Source organism: Nycticebus coucang, chromosome 12, assembly GCF_027406575.1.
Source record: "Nycticebus coucang isolate mNycCou1 chromosome 12, mNycCou1.pri, whole genome shotgun sequence".
In the NCBI taxonomy this organism is placed as follows: Eukaryota; Metazoa; Chordata; class Mammalia; order Primates; family Lorisidae; genus Nycticebus; species Nycticebus coucang.
In genome coordinates, this window is record NC_069791.1 from 30,684,613 (window position 1) to 30,707,379 (window position 22,767).

General features: G+C 40.3%; 1 protein-coding gene across 3 annotated transcripts in view; it reads left to right on the top strand.

The window, feature by feature from the left end:
• The window catches only part of TMTC1 (transmembrane O-mannosyltransferase targeting cadherins 1), a 287,962-nt gene that overhangs the window by 208,636 nt on the left and 56,559 nt on the right, over nt 1-22,767 (top strand). For all 3 annotated transcript variants that reach the window (XM_053556774.1, XM_053556776.1, XM_053556775.1), the window contains one exon: nt 8,629-8,742. In XM_053556774.1, coding sequence (XP_053412749.1) covers nt 8,629-8,742 — 114 coding nt within the window. The remainder of the gene's footprint in view (nt 1-8,628; nt 8,743-22,767) is intronic.

The following is a 22,767-nucleotide window of genomic DNA, read 5'->3' on the forward strand; positions in this document are numbered from 1 at the left end:
CCACACTGTTGGTCAAGTTGAAAACAATTCCTTAGACTAGGAAAGTAACATACATCTTTAGCACTGTTTTCTGAATCTTAACTTTAACTCCTTGTCAACAGTGGCATCTTCAAAAAGTCATACGCCAAAGTTGCTATAAGACAAGTGGAGTATTGCACTCAGGATAGTTTCCAGTTCCTCTCACAAGTAATAAATCCACACGACTATCAGGCTGGGTTGTGTCCACACACATCAGCTCCAGGGAGGGGCTCCAACATTTGGCAGTCTAACACCCGGGCGGCCTCGGCCACCCACCGTGTCTTCTCTCTTGCAACATTTACCCACTTGAGCCACAGCTACCCTCCAACCAGATGCCACTATTTTGAAATAATGTCTCCGATGTTACTATGTTTTGAACCTTTTTAAAATGGAAAATAAACAAAAATCCGTTAGAGGTGTATGCCCCTTTAGTTTGTTTATTCATTAATACCGTGTCACTGTCATCAGTGTCAGCAGGATCATTGTTTCAATGTCTACTGTGGGGAGAACTGTTGAAGTGTAAAGTTTTTTGTGTGGATTTTTTTATGAACCTTTTTTCATGCAGATTTGCAGAATTACTCTTAAGCATCCTAGCCTGTTCAATGTGTCCCTACAGTACACTCCTCCTACAGTACACTCGGTTCTCATAGACCACAGTGGACTCCTTCACTCCCACTGCCTCGTGCTAAGCTCCTTCTGTAAACACAAGAGTATTAAAATCCAGTAATATATCACTTCCTCTTAGTCTCTGTTGGTTTAAATTTTTTCCCTTTCACTTTCAGTGATCACTGCCTTTATGAGAAACTTTAAAACAAGTCTGCCTTGTGTTAAGCCCTTTGCCTGAATTGAGGTACTAACAGTGGTCGTATTTTCTGGTAGTGTTTACTGCTTAATCAGAGCAACAGTGGGGATGGATTTTGGCAGACTGCAGTTTCTTTCAAAGGTAACAAGTTAGTGCTCAAGCCCTCTCTAGCTGATGCCAGCAAATAAAAAAAAAAAATAAAAAAAGAGGGAAATGGAAAATAAAAAAGTTCATTGACCTTACATTTAAAAGCCTCTGATTTTTAAACAGAAGTATGTAGTAAGTGAACAGTCGAATTGATTTCTCAAAGACAGCCATTCCTCATATACGATTAAGAAGACTTGGGGCCTGGAGAGGCATTTGGCTGTCAAATGGAACTTTGTGGAATGTACAAATCAAAGCTATTGATATTCTTTTTAGGAAACTTTGCCTATTGTCCTTTTTCTTTGTCCTGAGAGATTTTAAGCATCTGAGGCTTTAAAACTCTTCTTTTCCCTTTATATCCTTTAAAGGATAGTCCTTTAAGACTGTCCTTTTTCCATATGCTTGTATGAATGACTCTATGCTGGGTAATGTTCAGATCAGTCAAACAAACATTTACTGAGAATCCATGAGGCAAGGCAGGGTTAGACTTGCTGACTCTGCTCCAAGATCTCTCATTTAATAGCTGTGTGATCGTAGGCAAGTTACTTAACCACTCTGTGCCTTGATTTTAAAATTTAGAATAATAGTGTTTATCTTCTGGGTATCAGTGTAAGGATAAGATAGTATGCGAAAGATGCATAGGACAGTGTCTGGCCCAATGGGGATAACTATATAAGGTTTTCAGGTTATTACTATGTGCTGTGTTCTAGGATGAGAGAGAGATCTGTATGGGAGCGGGAACTCTGTGGGACCCAGACACAGGAACATATCTCTGCACAGTGTAACATTAGACACAGACCACTGTGTAAGCATGAGTAGGTGTCTAAGACCAACTCAGACCTTTGAGGATCCTTCTCTTGTAGGTCTGAGCAGAGTATTAAAGGATGAACAAAACCTAAATTATCCATAATGTCCAAAACCCAAGAGCTGGCCAAATTAAGTAAGAAAAGATTTCCATAGTTCTAGAGACAATGATCCTTGGCAGAATCCTTGCTTTGTTTCTCCTTTGTTCCAAACAATAAACCTAGTGACCATTCCCAGGACAGATGGCTTCATGAAGGCCTCTCTCATTATACGGGATGGTTTTGCTTGGCAATACTATGAGCAGTCTTACAGAATAGCTTCAGACTGACCTCCGTGTTGGAGAAGATGCACATTTTGGTCCACTTGCAGCTTTTTCAGCTGAGGCCACCGCTCACACAAAGTTCCTACCGTGTGATCTGTTTTTAGGAGGTACAAATTCAGGGTTCTGTGCAACTTTGTTCTTCTGTTGTCAAGAGCTTTGCACATAAAAAGCACAAGAAACCAGAATTTCAATCTTATCAGAAGACTGGGGGAAGTAAGTTGTCCAAGCTAAAATTACCATTAGGAGGAACAAGGATTTGAACCCAAATCTAGTGTAGAAATCAAAAGATACTTACACTTTTCTGTGCCTGTTATATCTTGTGTTTTCTAACCTAAGCTAGGTCAACTATAAACAGAGAAAGAGAAAAGAGAGAGAGAGATTGATTCATGATCATAAGGGGCAAGGTGTAGCCTCATATTTTCTTTAATTCTTATAACAAGAAACTGTTCTGTGTCCTCTCCTGGGAATAGGATAACTGAATAGCTCCAGTTGGGCCCAGGAACACTCCAGGACTTCATATTTGTTTGGAGTAAATAATACCATAATACCTAATTTGATTAAATTAAACCTCCTTTTCCCCCCTTATAAGCCTCAAAATACCTGGAAAGACAGAAGAAAAGAATATTTTCTTTTTTGCATCCAGTTCAGAGCGTCTCCACATCCGATTCATGGACTGTTTAAGTGTCCCACTGACCACCAACTAACCATTTATATAACCTAGACCATCTTCCTGCTCTGCAGGAAACATGATTGTCTCTCTTCTTCTCTGAATTGCTGAGCCAGAGAGATCAGCAGACCTCCCAGGGCAAAGAAGATAAGCCAGGTACTGACAAATTCCTTTGTAAAGGGCCAGATGGTAAATATTTTAAGCTTTGTGAGCCATACAGTCTTTCCGTTACTCAATTCCAGCTCTTTCTTGGGAAAGAAGCCAAAGGTAACATATAAACACATGGACAGTCTGTGGCTCACAGGCTCCAGTTAGCTTACCAACTACATCAACATGTGATAGTGAAAGTCCACTGTTACTAGCATCCTATGGTACTGTTTTGATTTACTATCAAATGTTGATCAACTTCGGGAATGATCCTGACCATGTATTGGCCTCCATTGAAATCTCTACTCAGCTACTTAGAAAAAGGTCTGACTCTCTCTGAGCTTCACTTTTTCCTCTATAATATAAGAGGTGTAACAATACTACTTATTTGACAGGTTCTTGAAAGGTCTTAACGAGATGAGCCATGGAAATGGGTGCTTAGCCCAGCACTTGATTTATAACGAGCATTCCATATGTACTGGCCTTCCCTTGTGTGGTATTATGAAATCTCAGGTCAAAGCAGGGTTCAGAATTGAGGAGAGCCATGAATTCTTCTTACTTTTCTGTTAACTTCTAGCTAAATACTACAGATTTTTTTTTAAATGTTTTTCCTGTGATGCCCACAAAACAAATTGATGCTGTAAAAACTTGGAGATACACTGGATTAAAGAGGCTTTTTTGTTATTCCTGTTATTTCTCCAGTCTCTTGCCAGTAAGAGGTGCAAGGGAGAAATGTGAAATGCATGAGTTTAAAATCCTGAGTTGAAAGGGACATCATTCTGTATAATTATTGTAATTGTTGTGGATCCAGCCATATAATTTATGAACATTATATTTCTTTGTGGAGTTAAATATGGGCAAAGCTGAATAGTTTCATAAAAATAAGAAGTATTAAATCAGAGCATCAAGAGCTAGAGACAGAGGAGTCCTGGAGGGTGGAGTGACCTGACCAGTTACTTTACAGAGAAAGTGTTGCCTTTGGCTTGTTGTTTATTTTCTTTGATTTTTTTTTTTTTTAACAAACTTTTCATTGTGAAATGAGAGCCCGGAAAAACATAGCAGAAAAATATCACCAAGGGAACATAAAGGTCAAAAACAACGATGGGAACAGAGCGTGTTCTTAGGTTTTCATGACTCCACCCACTTCTGCTTGTCTGTTAGGAACATTATTGCTTCCTCGTGCCATGGAAACAATGCCCGATCTCAGCAAGGCCATGTTTTCAGGGGCCCAATTGTCTATTCCCTGGGTGAAATGTGAATTAGAGCCACTTGGCTAATGACACGGAGGATGGGTTCCATTTCAATAAACATGCCAGTTACATCCATCCTGTAATTGAAGTTACCTTCAAAACCTCGCTGGTACCATGCACTGTTTAGTTCTAGCTAGAAAGATCAGAACTTTGATGGCATAGAAATTCACTTGAAGTTTTTGTTTGTTTGTTTGTTTTAGAGGGTTTGTGGGCTTTTTTTTTTTTTTTTTCATGATAAGATATCACTCCATCACCCAGGCTGGAGTACAGAGGCATGATCATAACTCACCGCAGCCTCCTCCTGTTTCAAATTATCCTCCTGCCTGTACCTCCTAATGAGCTGGGACTACAGGCATGTGCCGCCATGCCTGCCTGGCTTTTTTTTTTTTTTTAATTTTCTGTAGAGACGGGTTCTCGCTGTGTTGCTTAGGTTGGTCTTGAACTCCTGGCCTCAGGCAATCCTCCCTGGGCCTCTCAAATTAGAAAATTTTTTTTTCTTTTAAGCTATTACTATCACTTTGACCTAGATCCTGTTCATATGACCAAATTCACTTTAGGTACCATCCATTTCAAAAACTGCATTAAAATTCTGACCACATGGAGTACATTTTATTTTATTTTTTATTAAATCATAGCTGTGTACATCATTATGATCATGGGGCACCATACACTTGGTTCAAAATTTGACACATTTTCATCTCATTAGTTGACATAGCCCTCCTGGCATTTTCTTAGTTACTTTGCCAAGACATTTACATTCCACATTTGCTAAGGCTCACATGTACCCTTGTAAGATGCACCACAGGTGTGATCCTTTCGATCCCCTCCCTCTACCCCCCGCCCCCCTCCCTCCCCATGCTTTTCCCCTTCCCCCTGTTCTTAGGTTGTAACTTGGTTATAGCTTTCACGTGAAGGTCGTATTTGTACCAGAATGTTTGTTGCAGCCCTATTCATAATTGCTAAGTCATGGAAAAAGCCCAAGTGCCCATCGATCCACGAATGGATTAACAAATGGTGGTATATGTACACCATGGAATACTATGCAGCCTTGAAGAAAGATGGAGACTTTACCTCTTTCATGTTTACATGGATGGAGCTGGAATATATTCTTCTCAGTAAAGTGTCTCAAGAATGGAAGAAAAAATATCCAATGCATTTTATTTTTCTTTACCATGCAGACAAAAGGATTCTATAACCATAAAAGGTATCTCAGATGAAAGGTAGTGTTGTGCTTTAGCACCCACCCCCAAATAGAACTGTCTACAATAGATGTGGGAAATGCCTTTGGCCATTGTGTAAATAGACCACTCTGCCTCCTGTGACCGCCACTGCTCCTTTCTGAGTCACGGCTCTCTCTCCTGTGAAATGGGTCTGGGGGGTGGGGGGGGGGATTGTCTCCAGGGATCCTTCAGGTCTTCCATTCTGGGAGGTCTGGAAATTCAGGTTCCCTACACTACAAAGGTGGCAAGTTCTCATAAGGCTCGTGGGGTTTCTTTCTAGGTGCTGGATCTTCACATCCTAAAAGCAGACGAAGGGACCCCTTTCTAGTACATAATGGCCATGAATATTTTCAGTTGTCTGCAGCAGGTTAGCAGGGTTTTCATTTTTTATTTTTTGAGACAGAGTCTTGCTCTGTCTCGAGCTGAGAACACAGGGTGTCACCACATCTCACATGACCTCAAACTTCTGGGCTCAAGTGATCCTCCTGCCCCAGCCTCCAGAGCAGCTGGGGCTACAGGTGTACATCACCACACCTGGCTAATGGAGCAGGTTTTGTGCAGAGGGTAGTACAAATATAGATCTCACATCATGAAGGTTTAAATGAGGGGACACGGGGAAAGTTCTTTGTAATTGGTCATGTACGAGACTGATGTTGATTTGTTTTTAAAGAGACCAGAGTTTGGCTCCCCTGACAGATTAATACTTTGCCCTTCACTAGATGTGCCCCCACCCCCCCCAAAAAAAATCTGTAGCATCTGTGCCGTGTGGAAGGTCTGTCTTTCAGCTTACCAGCCTTAGCTGGTGCCAAGCTGGGGCGTTTCTGGTTCTCCTTTGGTACTCTCCAGGGAGCCAGAGTTTTATCGCCATCTATGATATTTATTTCTATATCTTTCAGCCAGAACATAAAATAGAGGAAAAGAAAAAGGAAGCAAGGTCTTTCTTCCATGCTGTTTTTTTAAAAATCCTTTTTTTAATGTATAGATGTAAGATGTGCAACATGATGTTTTGATGTATATATCCACAGTGAAATGGTCACTGCAGGTAAGCAATCACCTTCCATAGTTACCTTTTTATTCATTTTTGTAGTAAGAGCACTTAAAATCTACTCTCTCAGCAATTTTTCAATATATAATGTAATGTTATTTGCTGGTCTTCCTGCTGTGCATTGGCCATTAGATCTGCAGACTTATTTATCCCTACATCATTTCACGTTTGTGCTCTTGAACCTCTGTCTCCCCGTTTCCTCTCCCACATTGCCCCTGGCAGCCACCCTTCTGCTATTTCTGCATCTTTGACTTTTTAAAAAATTCCATACATGAGCTCACACAGTATTTTTCCTTCTGATATCTGGCTTTCTTCACTTAGGACAATGCCCTCTGGGGTCATCCTTGTTGTTACGACTGGCAGTGTCTCCTTTTTTATTAAGACATTGTGGTATGTCTGTACCACAATTTCCTTGTCCAGTCACCCTTCCAGAGATACTTAGGCAGTTTCCATATCTTGGCTAGGTGAATAAAGGGAAAAGCTGACTGTCCTCTCCTCCCCACCACCCCACCCCCCGTCCTTCCAGCAGTTCCTACATGCACTGCCCCCCGCCCCAAGGTCCCTGTGCCCCCAGGCTTTCCTCCTTCCAGTCAACTCCACTGCAGCCAGAGCAGTCCTCAGATGCTCAACTGTCTGCCCCACTCCTCTGTTTGAGACTCACACTGACTCCTGATACTGGGGAGATAAAACCCAGACTCCAGAGTGGCTCACAAGGTCCCCCGGGCTCTCTCCACTCTGTCTTCACATCCAGCAACTCTGAACTTTTTCAGTTCCTCAAAACCCCTCTCATTTCTCTGGGTCCTCTGCTCAGATAGTCTACTGCCTCTAGTGCTAGAGGCTAATTCAATCACTTATACTTTGCTCACTGCCTTCTAGAAGCCTCTTCTGGTCCCCATTCTGGGACCCACACCATGCATCCTTCAGACCCTGCTCACCGGTCCTTGAATGCCATTTTGTCATTACCCCTAGTTCCTAATTGCCTGTATTTCCTCATTCCCATAAACTCCTTGAGGACAGGGACTATCTTATATCTTCAACATCTGGCACAGTGTGTGGCACTAAAGGGATTCTAGGTAAATTATAAACGGCCATACCAATCACTTAAGAGAAATGCTTGCAAACTAATTGTATCAAATCATTTCACTTTTGGAATACTCTTTTTTAATGATTGTGCTGGAGCCAACATTAACATTTGCCTTTTTCTTTCCTTCAGACCACACAAGGGCCAGGCATATGACAATCATCTCAAATAAGCCCAGCTTTATTACCCACCATTGTTGAGTAATTAAGGACCTTTTGAGAGTCCCAGTGCACACTCCTAGATCTGGGGTGCATTTTCCTCCAACACAGCCCCCCTGAGATCTGTGCACACTGAGGAGGAAGCATTGACTCCATAGGTACAAGGCAGGTGGGAGAGTCTCTCCTGCTGGCCAAGTGCATGGTTCCTTTCCACCTGGAAGGCACAGAGAATAGTGGGGAAGAATAAAGGGAAAGAAGGCAGAGAATAAAGGGTACCACATGTCACCTCTCAAGTTTTATAGAGGATGTTGTGATTATGAGCTGTTCTCATTTTATGAAAACCATTCATTCTTTTCTTTCTCTGAATCCTTATTGTGCACGTAGAGCCACATAGGCTGTTTCATCAAGTCTCCAAGAATAAAAAGCCTGTCCTCAAGACAGACATGAAAGGAAAGGTTTTCCTAAAACCAAATGCTCCCCCCGCCCCCCACGAAGGGCAAGTGTTTGTCGTCAACCTCTTCAGGGTCTAACTTTGCAGCATCCCCAGTGTCCCATCTTCTGCGTCCAGCACCCTGTATTAGGAAAACCAGTAATAATCGCAAGGTTTGGAGTTCCCATTGTTGTATGATCTGCTCCCAGGTCCATCCTTGGACCCTGCTGTGCTCTTGGAAGATGCCTTAAGAAAGATGACAGACCCTTGCCCAGGCCCAGCTGTGTCTCTGGCACAAACAAAGATCCTATGTTTCCATGCTAAGAGCGTCTTGTTCATACACAGCATGTTTGTTCAGTTATGCACTGCCTCCATGCTTCTATAGAAAACAATGTGTTAGTAAATGATTATAATCACACTTTTTGGGAGCCTTGCTTTAGATGAGTTCAATGGATTATAGATTCAAGAATCTGTGAGTCCAACATGAAGGTATCTCACAGTAATATTCTTTGTTGTTTTCTTAAAATTTATTAATTTTAGGTCTGGAGTTCAAACTCTGCCCCACAATGCCAAGGTTCACTACAACTATGCCAATTTTCTGAAGGACCAAGGTCGGAACAGGGAGGCCATCTACCACTACAGAACAGCCCTCAAGTAAGTGCCGCACAGGGAGGGCACTGACTCTTGTGCTCTGATGACCCTTGTTTATCCCCTCCCAGGATATGGGTGTAGGTTTCTCTTGAGAATGAGTGTATTCTTAGAGATGGTGTCTTCTGGCTCAGTATACAAGTCTGTTACAAGTGTGATAACTCTCCATTGCCTCTAACTCTTTTTGTTTTCCCATAAAACTATTTGTTGCTACGCATTATTCAATGAAGTGACACTCAGTTGAATATAGAGTAGAACCTCTGTAGTTAACCACCTCCCTACATTGATCTTCTCCTTCAGTTTACTTAATTTTCATACATGGGATATGCACCACATGTACATATCAATACAGTAGGCCTAGTTCCTTCTGTTGACCACCTCTGTGTGTTGACCAGTTTGTTACAGTCCCTTGGGTGGTCAACATACTGAGGTTCTACTGTATGTATATATATGCAACAATTTGGTTTTCTGGTAGGTTCTCAGGATATTTATTCCAGTAAATTCTTAATTGTGTGTATATAGAAAACTCCTTTCTTATCTGAAAGAATTTATATGATGACATTTGAGTATAGAAGTAAAATGCCCTGGTAGTTATATTACATAATAAGAAAAAGATAAGACAGTAGATTGCTATACTGAGAATGTTAATCGTGTGTGTGTGTGTTTACGTACATTCTTTAACACTCTCCTTGGATTCTTCCACTGAAAGGGAGAATACTTAAATGTCCTTAGATATGACTTTAGGGGAAATGAAAATTTTAAGTTCTACATTAACATTAGCAATATGTAGTTACTCTTGTGAATTGCAGCTCTAATTTTTTAGGTGGTTTTTTTTAAAAGGTCCCAGATAATAAATGTATTTAACCTTCAACACGTGGAGATGGGAAAATTAAACATAGCCTTGCCGTCTCCACATTGTGGGCAAAATAAAGCAAGATGAATTCTCTTCCTTCATTGAATATCGTGATGCTCACAGAAACCTTTTGAAGAAGTTTCTTTACCTCCATAGATTGGTCCACGTTTGTTTGGATTTTCTGAGCCTGTTCCACTTTGGAATACGTTCAGGTTACATTTACCAACCAAATCATCCATTTCACTAGGATTGTCTCAAGACTTGGTTTGAAATTGTCGTTGTTACATTTAACACAAATATAATGTTCATCATCAAAGTCTTCTAGACGTTAGGACCTGTTACTTAACATTCATTATGGTGAAAGTCTTAAACCATATTACTTATTGTTTGTCATCAGATGCTTTTCCAAATACTATGAGAAATATAAGTCCTAGAGAAATAATCATAACCACGCTTTTTTTTTTTTTTGAAGAATAGAAGTTTTTATTAAGGAATAGAAGGTAGTTTTAAGACTTAATAAAGAATTATATTCTTTTACTGGAAGATATTTCCCAGACTGTTTACAGTGCTCATCTCAGGTAGAAAACAATAATTACGGTTGTTTTCCTTTATGTTTTCTTGTGTTGTGTCAGGTGCTACACAATGAATATCTATTACTTTTGCAGTGAGAAAACAGCATTTTTTTTAAAAAAGCACATTCCTTCAAGGGCACATAAAGTGTGTACTTTGACTTTAATAATCAATTTTTTTTCTTGACCCAGAGTCTCACTATGTTGCCCTCGGTAGAGTACTGTGGCATCACAGCTCACAGCAACTTCAAACTCTTGGGCTCAAGTGATCCTCTTGCCTCAGCCTCCCAAGTAGCTGGGACTACCAGCACCCACCACAACACCCCACTTGTTTTTAGAGATGGGGTCTCACTCTTGTTCAGGCTTTTCTCGAACTCCTGAGCTCAGACAATCCACTCTCCTCAGCCTTCCAGAATGCTGGCATTATAGGTGTGAGCCACGCACCTGACCTTAATAATTGATGTTTAACAATTTTAGATGCCATTGTTGAAACAGATGCCATCTGGTGAAAAATATTGATTCAAAGAAAATTTATCAATATTTTAAAAAATTTGTTTTATTATAAGAGACTATATCCTGTCATGTTCATACAGAAAAATAAGGCAGACTGTATGGCACAGCTTGGAGCAAAAATATAAATTAAGAAAAGTCCCTGGCAGTTGATTTTATAGAATAACAGTAGCTGGTTGGATACTTCCGCTTCTTTCCCGTGAAACAATAAAAATAAACTTTTGCTTCAGTAACTGTGTTTCTGGAAGAAATATGTCCCTTGAGAAAGGGGGAAAAACAATTAAAGCTATAAATATAATGCACTGTAATTAGTGAAATATTTTATGCTCTCAGACCAGGTTCAAAATACTTCTGATTAAAAGTACCATTTCTTATGTGGATAGCCCTGTGGCAAATTTTCAGCTGAGGTGGGTGTTTATGCTTTTGTTTTTGTAAAAAAATAAATTGTCACTGTTCTGTGTTAGAAAGAAAAGGAAAATACCATGATTTCTCCTTGGTGACTGGAAGATTGCCCTTTCTGTGATATTGCTGTTTTCCAGAAGTTGCTGAGACAGGGATTTCTGTCCCTCCCAACTGTTCCACCTCTACTTCAACTTTAGTGTGTCTGATGTTTTCCATATTTGCACACAGCAAGAAGAGAGTGAACGGGGAAATGCAAGGTTAAAGGCGCTATTATCTGAAATCAGGTCCAGCAGTTATCTGTTACTGCCATATTGACTGTAGATCCCAAAGGCAGTGGTGAAGTTCATCATAAGGGTTGTATCTATACCAGTTTGTCTTTGGCTGGCGTACAGTTCTAAAAATGGCACTATATTAAGCTGGTAATTATATATGACATGAATATTTTGCTTCTTTGGCTCTCTTTTATTTTGTAAATAATGCAGAAGTACCACTGACATTTCCTCCCTTTCGGTATACCTCATTTACTGAATTTCTATAGTTCAAGGGAGCTCTCCCCTGGAAAATGCTGCAGCGAAGGTTATGTATTCGGTTTAAGACTCAGATCATCAAAGAGAAATGTCAGAGTTCTTTCCTTAAATCCTCTACCAACATAGTGTTAGCTTTGCTTTGCTGCAAGGGGCAGCTGTCCTGTTTATACCTACTGCAGCACTGGAAAGTCTGGGATTAGCTAGATTGGAGAATCAGAAGAACATGGGTGTATCTGCCATATGCCTCCAAAGCTTAACAACCATTCAGTTACTCTGAAAACATTTCTCATATGGTGAGAACAGAAAGTTCAGAGACTACTGAAAAATTCAACTCTTGCTACACAAGAATTCCCAGGAAATCCCTCATCTTATTATATAGCTAGAAAGGAGGAATAGCTTAGAAGATGCTAAATGTGTACTTGGCCACCTACGTACATTGTTGGTTAGCTTTAAAAATCAGTTAAAGGTGGAAAATCACAGAACAAGTTAAACACACTCTTGAGTATTTTATTTTACCCTGAAATTTCACATGTAAATCCATTCACCAATCTTCTGATATCAAATCAAGCTCTTTTCTTTGAGTAAGAGCCTACTGATTAGAATCTGCAAAAATCACATCTGTAATTCACTGCTGTGATGATCAGTTTTGGTATTTTAAAATGGAATAAAAATTTTAAGATACATGCAGAGTAATTTGGGTAGACTGAGATTTTTCTGATTTTTCTCCTCCGGCTATTTCACTCACATAATTCAACAGTAATTTTTGGAACTATCCTTTCTTAAGCATTTTCAGAATATTTACTTATTTTCAATAGAAAAATTCTTTTTTATGCTTAAATTTTATCAATCTAGAAGACCAGGCTCTTTTATATTGGCATAACAAATTTTCTGTTGTGTTTTTAATGCTCTTATACAAAAGAAATCTGTACTCACTACTTAGTTGGCTAACACAAGGTAAAAGATAGAACTAAAATCTTTCTGATTGGAATTTCTCAAATACATAAAATAGAGACTTATCATGATAATAGTGCCGATTGATGTAATTCTTTGTATTTTCTCCTCCATGGCTAACTGGAACTCGGCAAGGAGATTCTGTTAGACTGACAAGTGTATATGGAAAAAAAGAGGTAATAATGGAATAAATACTGAAGAAACAACATATCCTTAGAGTCTAAGGAAGTCTGATTGGTGGGTCGGGGTGACTCACGCCCATAATCCTTGCACTCTGGGAGGCCAAGACCAGAAGATTGCTTGAGCTCAGGAGTTCAAGACCAGCCTGAGCAAAAGTTAGACCTCCCTCTGTAAATAAATAAATAAATAAATAGAAAAATTAGCCAGGCGTGGTGGCAGGCATCCATACTCCCAGCTACCCAGGAGGTTAATGCAGGAGGATCTCTTAAACCCAGGAGTCTGAAGTTGCTGTGAGATGCCACTGTAAGCAAGGCAGATGCCACTGCACTCTAGCCTAGGGCAATAGAGTGAGACTTTGTCTCCGAAAAATGAATAAATAAAAATAAAGAAAGAAAAAGTCTGATCATGACTATAAATAACCATTGTTCTTCGACATCTTGAGTATATCATTACAATTACTTTATTATAATTCTTTTTAATAACGCTATTTATAAAACTATTGTCTGTTAAGTTCAAACAGAAAAATAAGGCATACCCTAAAGCACAGCTTGGTGTGAAGATCGAACATGTTTTAATAATCAGAAGTCAGTGAGTATTTAAAAAGTCCTCTTTACGCAGCCTATTTTGAATGAATGTTTTAAAATAACTCCCATGACTACAGGTGGCCTTGGATACCATCTGCCATACATTTCAGGGAAGAATTAAAATTCCAATAACATGTGTTAGCCAAGTTTAACAGGAGGAGATGCGTTTTTCAGCTGGTATGCTGTTTCACTTATAAAAGTCTCAGTATGCTTTCTAATATCACAAGTAGACACTTGAAATTATTCTTGTTTCTTCTTGTTGATGAAATTACTATTCTCACTATAGAATATGTTGTGTTAATTAAATCTGGTGGTTTTATTGATTAAAATCAAGAAATCAAACATTACCTTGTTTAGAAAAGCAACCTCCATAATTTATCTTCAAAAAAGTTTCATTCTCTGGCTGTCTTTTTTTTGTGTGTGTGTGCCTTATACCGCTTTTTCCACTTAAAAAACTTGCTTAAATATAGTTCCGCAGGAAACAGAATCCAAGGCAGAGATTTGCATGCAGGAAGATTATTAAGGACTGCCCCCTCAGGAATACTAAGGAAGCAGGGTGAAGGGAGGGGGATGCTGAAATGAGATGCAGTTTCAGTAGAGGCCTCAGCGCCTGCGGGGCGCTGTGGAGCTGGGATGGCACCTGGGAGTTGGCCTGAATGGAGGCAAGAGGTTTGCCTTTACGCCACTCCCTTTTCACCCAGTTACTGCCAGGACAGAAGCGTAGCCTTGGGCAGGCAACTCGATGGACGCTCAGAGAAGAGCTGGTTTGAGTGGTACCCAGAGAGGCACTGAGCTGAGCTGTCAGCAGCCACCACTCCCAGCAACCAGGGGACTATGCCTCACTCTCCAAGGGGACTCTTGAGTGATGTGAAATGGCATCCACTACACCTGCTTCCTTTATGCCTTCTTCTATAAGCAAATAGGACTTTTTAGCAGAATAAGGTTTAGATCGTCTGTTAAATAAATAAATAAAGTAAATAAATAAATAGGAATGCCGCCTGCCTCGGAGGGTTGGAGGATAGCAAGGTGATTCACGTAAGAGGTTTAAAGTGTGTGTCTAGGTACCCGGCAGTGCCAGTCTCAGTAAATGTGACTAGCATACACAGAATCCCAGCACCTCCGCTGCTCCATTGCCTGTCACTTGGAAAGCCATAGTAAGCTCCTAACCTCCTAACTGGTCTCCTGGTTTTCCCCGTTCCCAAGGATGGGGGATGTTCCACTCAGCAGTCCTGGCTTGGAAGTCTCCAGAGACCCCAAAGTTGGGGCCCTGCTTTGAACCCACATCCCTGGGGCCACCTCCTGCTGCTCTTCTTGCCCCCTGGGCTCCAGCCCCGTTGGGGTCCAGCACGCGCCAGGCCCATCCAGTTCCTGTGTCACGGGCTTTGTACTCTGCTTCCTCCTCCCAATCCCGGAACACTGTCCCCCCTCACCTCCTGCAAAAACTCCTCAACTGTGCCCTGTTGTGATGAGGACTTCCCTAACCACCCTTCTTAGAATTGCAAGCACTGCCAGCGTGATCCCAAAAGTTCAGTTCTAGTCCCCACGGAAGAAGGAGGGTCAGCAGGTTGAGAAAAAGGAAAGAGAAATGTTTTAATTGGCCCACAGACGAGAAGGATGGCAGGTTCTCTTCTTAAAGAACCATCATCCTTCCTTTTAAAGGGGGTTTCAGCCTTGGGCTATTGCTATCTAACTGTGGTTGGTGGTCCTGGTCCACCTTATCTCCATCCCCAGTGAAGATGGTCCCATGGGAAAAGCCTCTGCCCCTCAGATGACAGGCCTCTGGCAGGAATTAAGGTTTTAATCCCTGGAAAGAGGTGGGAGGGTGTTTAAAGAGACAACTTGCAATACATTTCACCCCCTTTCAGGCCTTTGCCTCTGTTACAAACAGACCCTCCTCCCCTTCTTGGTTTCCTTCCTCTCCACTGCATCGATCACTCTCTGTTATTCTTACCCATTACCTTTTGTTTGGCTGATTGTCTGTGTTCTTCTACTAACTGGTTGAGCTCCACCAGAGCAGAAAGCTTTGTTCTTATCCCCAGCATGGAGAATAGTGCCAGGAAAATGATGCTTAGTAAATATTTGTCTGGTGAAACAATACTGCAGGTAAACATCATGAACAATAAAGTCCAAGTCACACACCTGCCTTCAGTGCTTAAAAAAAAAAAGTGAAAAGAAACAACTCACACACCTAGTAAGTCTCATGGCTTCTGACTCCAAATCAATTATTATTCCACTCCAGCAAAGCAGCTTCCTGTTCATCCTGCCACAAAATCCAGAGTTCACCATGGTCACTCTGAGCCTCTGAGAAAAGTGAATTATGTTCACCATTTCTAATTAAAATAGGAGAGAAGGTTTTAATTCAGGAAATTTGTCAACCTCTAGAAGTAAATTCTCAGGAATCAGAAAAATTCAGCCTTTTAAAATGACTCATTTCCTAAGGACATCCGAGAGCCAGCGTTGTATTCCACATAATCTTGGGAAATCATCAGGGTGGAGTCCTTCTGGGCCACTTGGAGGTCGTCCATTGTGGGAGGTCAGATGATTTAGTTGGCCCCTTGTGGGAGAGTGTGTCACATTTCCCTAAATTGAGTTTGAGGCTTTCCCCCAAGGCTATCTACAATGGATCAGAAGTGGTAAAGCAGAGGTAGCAAGACTTATTAGGTCTTAATGGCAATTTCAAACTATTAAAGAAGCAGACCAATAAAATTACCAGTCTACCTGAGTCCAATTTAGTGACATCATTCAAATATTCTAACATGAAGGAACCAGGCACTTACAATATATCAGAGGCTAATATGGTTGAAAAGACTATCAACTCCTGAAATGAAATTTACTTTGTGAATTTTTTAGTCCAGTTAAATCAAAGTTTAATGGTGGAATATTTTTTCCAGTTCTGTTTTCTTTTGGATCCTGGTTTTCTCAACAGGAAATAGAAAATAAACATCTGACCTTAGCACAGTTAACCTCAAATAAATTAATGTGTGGAATGAAAATCAGACCAATAAATCAGGGTGTGTATACTCTGAAAGGAAATCGCAAGCTGGAGCCCATGATTCAATATATTTGAACAATGAACGACCTTATAAGGTACTTAGGTCATGAAAAATTAACAAACATTTCAAACAGAATGTACAAAATTTAAAGAAAATGACTGAAAAACAATGTAAAGCTAAACTTTAGTCCTATACAGCTTATGTTTATGTGTCTTTAGTTAAGATTAAAGCTTAAGAAGGGTAGTTGGAAAGCATGTATGTACATTTACTTACTGAGTGCTGTTAATTCTAAATAGCTTTCTGTAATAGTGTGCTTTTTTTTTTTTTTCGAGCTCTGTCACCTAATCTAGAGTGTCGTGACATCAGCCTTAGCCCACAGCAACCTCAAACTCCTAGACTCAAATGATCCTCCTGCCTTAGCCTCCCAAACAGCTAACACGATAGGCACACCACCACACCTGGCTAATGTTTTCTATTTTTTGTAAAGACAGGATCTTGCTCTTGCCTGGGGCTGAGGTTGGACTTGAACTCTTGAGCTCAAGAGATCCTCCTGCCTCTGCTTCCCAGAATGCTAGGGTTATAGGTGGATGCCACTGCACCTGGCTGATACTGTATTTTTTGGAGATACCATAATTATTTTATACAGCAAGGGACAAATTTTTTAGTGAATAAGAATCTCAGTAGCCGGAGAGGCGGAGCAAGATGGCACCCGAGTAACAGCTTCCTTGCATCTGGGCACCGTGAGTCTGGGGAGATAGGACTCCAGGCATCTCTGGCTGGTGGGAACTGCCTATCATCACTCCTATGAGGATACAGGGAGTCAGCGAGAGACTTCTGGACCCCAAGAGGAGGACTAAAACCGTGGAAAACCGGCAAGTGGTCGCGTGTGTTCAATCCGTCTAAACCCGCCCACAACTGTAAGTTCAGTAGCAGCGAGACTGCAAACCAGAAAGGCCTTACCTGTGAACTGTTTTGATGTCCTTGGACTTGGCACTGAGTTGAACTGCCTTGGGGAAGGCCTGAGCGGGAGTGCGGAGAACTTTGGCCGTTGTCTAGGGCCCCAGTCTGAGCCGCTGAGCCAGACGGAGCTAATAGTGTTTGACGGTGGGTCACACGGATCCATTGTCAGTGATCTGCCCCGGCAAGCTCCGCCCTCAGGGTCGCAGAGCTAGAAACGGGTGGGAGCTGGTAACCCAGCAACCAAGTAGCCTAAGGGTGGGGTCTGAGCCGCCTTGCAGCCCTAACCCTCAGGGGCAGAGTGAGACCGGTTTTGGCACACTGAGTAAGTGGATAGCCACTTCAGCAGCGATTCCAGCGAGAAAGCTGGGAAAGCTTCTGCTCAGCAAGTTCACAAGTTCAAAGTGCCTTTTAAGTAGGCCGAAGAGAGATTTAGGGTGTCTACCTGCTGGGGTTTGAGAAATCAGCAGCCTCCAGTCGTATCAGAACTGTGACTAACATCTCATACCCCAGAAGACCACGTGTTGCCCAGACAATATTCAATAACATATACAAACTGCTTTGTTTTTGGTTGTGTATTTTTCTCTTTTTTTTTTTTGTTTGGTTGTTTTTTTTGTTTGTTTATTTTGACGTTGCTGATGTTCTTTTGTTTTTTTTAATTTCAAACTTTTCCACACAGATCCCTTTTTCTTTCTCAATTTTCCTAGTTTAATTATAATTTCCCATTGCTGCCTTTTTTAATAACTTCAACTTCATTTTTGCTAGTGTTTCTACCAATATAATTTGGTTTTTCACCCAATTTTATCCCTGTAAAGTTTTCTGTTTGCTTGTTTTGGTTTGATTTATAGCATTTTTGTCTTTCCTCTCTACTTGGTGGAGGTGGGGTACTGTGTCTGATCAGGTTAGCAAAGAGCTGCTGACCTCAAGGGAACCACGCAACTGGGCACCCCCAGAAGGTGGGGTTTTTTAAGGTTGTGTCAAAGTACCCTACTGTACACCTATATTGCCCTGTCTCCCTCTTTCTGTGCCTCTCTTCTTTTTGTCAATATTCCTTATACCCACCCCCTCTCCTTTCTCTTTCTTTTTTTCTTATCACTCGGTCCTCCTTTCTTTCATCCCCTTTTTTTTTGCTCTTCAACCTTCTCACCCTTCTGGTCCTATAACCCTTAGTCCACAGGCACGAGAACTTAAAGAGCAAGAGGAAGTGAAAGGAAAATTAGGGCAAGGAAACAGATAAAAGAAATCACTCATGAGGAAGAATCAGCAGAAAACTCCAGGCAACATGAAGAACCAGTCTAGAACAACCCCACCAAGGGACCATGAGGTAGCTACTGCAGATGATTCCACCAGTATAGAAATGTTAGGAATGACAGAAAGGGAATTTAGAATACACATGTTGAAAACAATGAAAGAAATGATGGAAACAATGAAGGAAATTGCTAATAAAGTGGAAAATAACCAAAAGGAAATACAAAAACAGAATCAAATAAGAGATGAACGATATGAAGAATATAAAAAGGATATAGCAGACCTGAAGGAACTGAAACAGTCAATTAGGGAACTTAAGGATGCAATGGAAAGTATCAGCAACAGGTTAGACCATGCAGAAGAAAGAATTTCAGAGGTAGAAGACAAAGTTCTTGAGATAACTCAGACAGTAAAAGAGGGAGAAAAGAAGAGAGAGAAAGCAGAACGTTCACTGTCAGAATTATGGGACTTTATGAAGCGTTCCAACATACGAGTTATAGGAATCCCAGAAGGGGAAGAAGAATGCCCCAGAGGAATGGAAGCCATACTAGAGAATATTATAAAAGAAAATTTCCCAAACATCACCAAAGATTCTGACACACTGCTTTCAGAGGGATATCGGACCCCGGGTCGCCTCAACTCTAACCGAGCTTCTCCAAGACACATTGTGATGAACCTGTCCAAAGTCAAGACAAAAGAGAAGATTCTGCAAGCTGCAAGGAGTAAGCGCCAGTTGACCTACAGGGGCAAATCCATCAGAGTTACCGCAGACTTCTCTAATGAAACTTTCCAAGCAAGAAGACAATGGTCATCTACCTTTAATCTACTTAAACAGAACAATTTTCAGCCCAGAATTCTGTACCCTGCTAAGCTAAGCTTCAAAATTGACGGAGAAATCAAATCATTTACAGATATACAAACATTGAGGAAATTCGCCACAACAAGACCAGCTCTACAGGAAATACTTCAACCTGTTCTGCACACTGACCACCACAATGGATCAACAGCAAAGTAAGAACTCAGAAATCAAAAGACAGAACCTAACCTCCACACTGATGCAAAAGATAAAACTAAGCAATGGACTCTCACCAAATAAGACGAATAGAATACTACCACACTTATCAATTATCTCCATAAATGTTAATGGCTTGAATTCCCCACTGAAGAGACATAGATTGGCTGACTGGATTAAAAAACACAAGCCATCCATCTGCTGTCTGCAAGAAACACACCTGGCTTCAAAAGACAAATTCAAGCTCCGAGTCAAGGGTTGGAAGACAATTTTTCAGGCAAATGGAATTCAGAAGAAAAGAGGAGTTGCAATCTTATTTTCAGATACATGTGGATTTAAAGCAACTAAAGTCAAAAAAGACAAAGATGGTCACTTTATATTGGTCAAGGGAAAACTACAACAAGAAGATATTTCAATTCTAAATATCTATGCACCCAATTTAAATGCTCCCAGATTCTTGAAACAGACCTTACTCAGTCTGAGCAATATCTGATAATACCATAATAACAGGGGACTTTAACACACCTCTTACAGAGCTGGACAGATCCTCTAAACAGAAATTAAACAAAGATGTAAGAGATTTAAATGAGACCCTAGAACAACTATGCTTGATAGACGTATATAGAACACTCCACCCCAAAGATAAAGAATATACATTCTTCTCATCACCCCATGGAACATTCTCCAAAATTGATCATATCCTGGGACACAAAACAAATATCAACAGAATCAAAAGAATTGAAATTTTACCTTGTATCTTTTCAGACCATAAGGCACTAAAGATGGAATTCAACTCTAACAAAAATGCTCAACCCCACCCAAAGGCATTAAACAATCTTCTGTTGAATAACAGATGGGTGAAGGAAGAAATAAAACAGGAAATCATTAACTTCCTTGAGCATAACAACAATGAAGACACAAGCTACCAAAACCTGTGGGATACTGCAAAAGCAGTTTTGAGAGGAAAATTCATCGCTTTAGAAGCCTACATTCGAAAAACAGAAAGAGAGCACATCAACAATCTCACAAGAGATCTTATGGAATTGGAAAAAGAAGAACAATCTAAGCCTAAACTCAGTAGAAGAAAAGAAATATCCAAAATCAAATCAGAGATCAATGAAATTGAAAACAAAAGAATCATTCAGAAAATTAATGAAACAAGGAGTTGGTTTTTTGAAAAAATAAATAAAATAGATAAACCATTGGCCAGACTAACTAGAAATAGAAAAGTAAAATCTCTAATAACCTCAATCAGAAACGATAAAGGGGAAATAACAACTGATCCCACAGAGATACAAGAGATCATCTCTGAATACTACCAGAAACTCTATGCCCAGAAATTTGACAATGTGAAGGAAATGGATCAATATTTGGAATCACACCCTCTCCCTAGACTTAGCCAGGAAGAAATAGACCTCCTGAACAGACCAATTTCAAGCACTGAGATCAAAGAAACAATAAAAAAGCTTCCAACTAAAAAATGCCCTGGTCCAGATGGCTTCACTCCAGAATTCTATCAAACCTTCAAGGAAGAGCTTATTCCTGTACTGCAGAAATTATTCCAAAAAACTGAGGAAGAAGGAATCTTCCCCAACACATTCTATGAAGCAAACATCACCCTGATACCAAAACCAGGAAAAGACCCAACCAAAAAGGAGAATTTCAGACCAATCTCACTCATGAATATAGATGGAAAAATTCTCAACAAAATCCTAGCCAATAGATTACAGCTTATCATCAAAAAAGTCATTCATGATGATCAAGTAGGCTTCATCCCAGGGATGCAAGGCTGGTTTAACATACGCAAGTCCATAAACGTTATCCACCATATTAACAGAGGCAAAAATAAAGATCACATGATCCTCTCAATAGATGCAGAAAAAGCATTTGATAAAATCCAGCATCCTTTTCTAATTAGAACACTGAAGAGTATAGGCATAGGTGGCACATTTCTAAAACTGATTGAAGCTATCTATGACAAACCCACAGCCAATATTTTACTGAATGGAGTAAAACTCAAAGCTTTTCCTCTTAGAACTGGAACCAGACAAGGTTGTCCTCTGTCACCTTTACTATTCAACATAGTGCTGGAAGTTCTAGCCAATACAATTAGGCAAGACAAGGAAATAAAGGGAATCCAAATGGGAGCAGAGGAGGTCAAACTCTCCCTCTTTGCTGACGACATGATCTTATACTTAGAGAACCCCAAAGACTCAACCACAAGACTCCTAGAAGTCATCAAAAAATACAGTAATGTTTCAGGATATAAAATCAATGTCCACAAGTCAGTAGCCTTTGTATACACCAATAACAGTCAAGATGAGAAGCTAATTAAGGACACAACTCCCTTCACCATAGTTTCAAAGAAAATGAAATACCTAGGAATATACCTAACGAAGGAGGTGAAGGACCTCTATAAAGAAAACTATGAAATCCTCAGAAAGGAAATAGCAGAGGATATTAACAAATGGAAGAACATACCATGCTCATGGATGGGAAGAATTAACATTGTTAAAATGTCTATACTTCCCAAAGCAATCTACCTATTCAATGCCATTCCTATCAAAGTACCTACATCGTACTTTCAAGATTTGGAAAAAATGATTCTGCGTTTTGTATGGAACCGGAAAAAACCCCGTATAGCTAAGGCAGTTCTTAGTAACAAAAATAAAGCTGGGGGCATCAGCATACCAGATTTTAATCTGTACTACAAAGCCATAGTGGTCAAGACAGCATGGTACTGGCACAAAAACAGAGACATAGACACTTGGAATCAAATTGAACACCAAGAAATGAATCTAACATCTTACAACTACCTAATCTTTGATAAGCCAAACAAGAACTTACCTTGGGGGAAAGACTCCCTATTCAAGAAATGGTGTTGGGAGAACTGGATTTCTACATGTAAAAGACTGAAACTGGACCCACACCTTTCCCCACTCACAAAAATTGATTCAAGATGGATAAAGGACTTAAATTTAAGGCATGAAACAATAAAAATCCTCCAAGAAAGCATAGGAAAAACACTGGAAGATATTGGCCCTGGGGGAAGACTTCATGAAGAAGACTGCCATGACAATGGCAACAACAACAAAAATAAACAAATGGGACTTCATTAAACTGAAAAGCTTCTGTACAGCTAAGGACACAATAACCAAAGCAAAGAGACAACCTACACAATGGGAAAGGATATTTGCATATTTTCAATCAGACAAAAGCTTGATAACCAGGATCTATAGAGAACT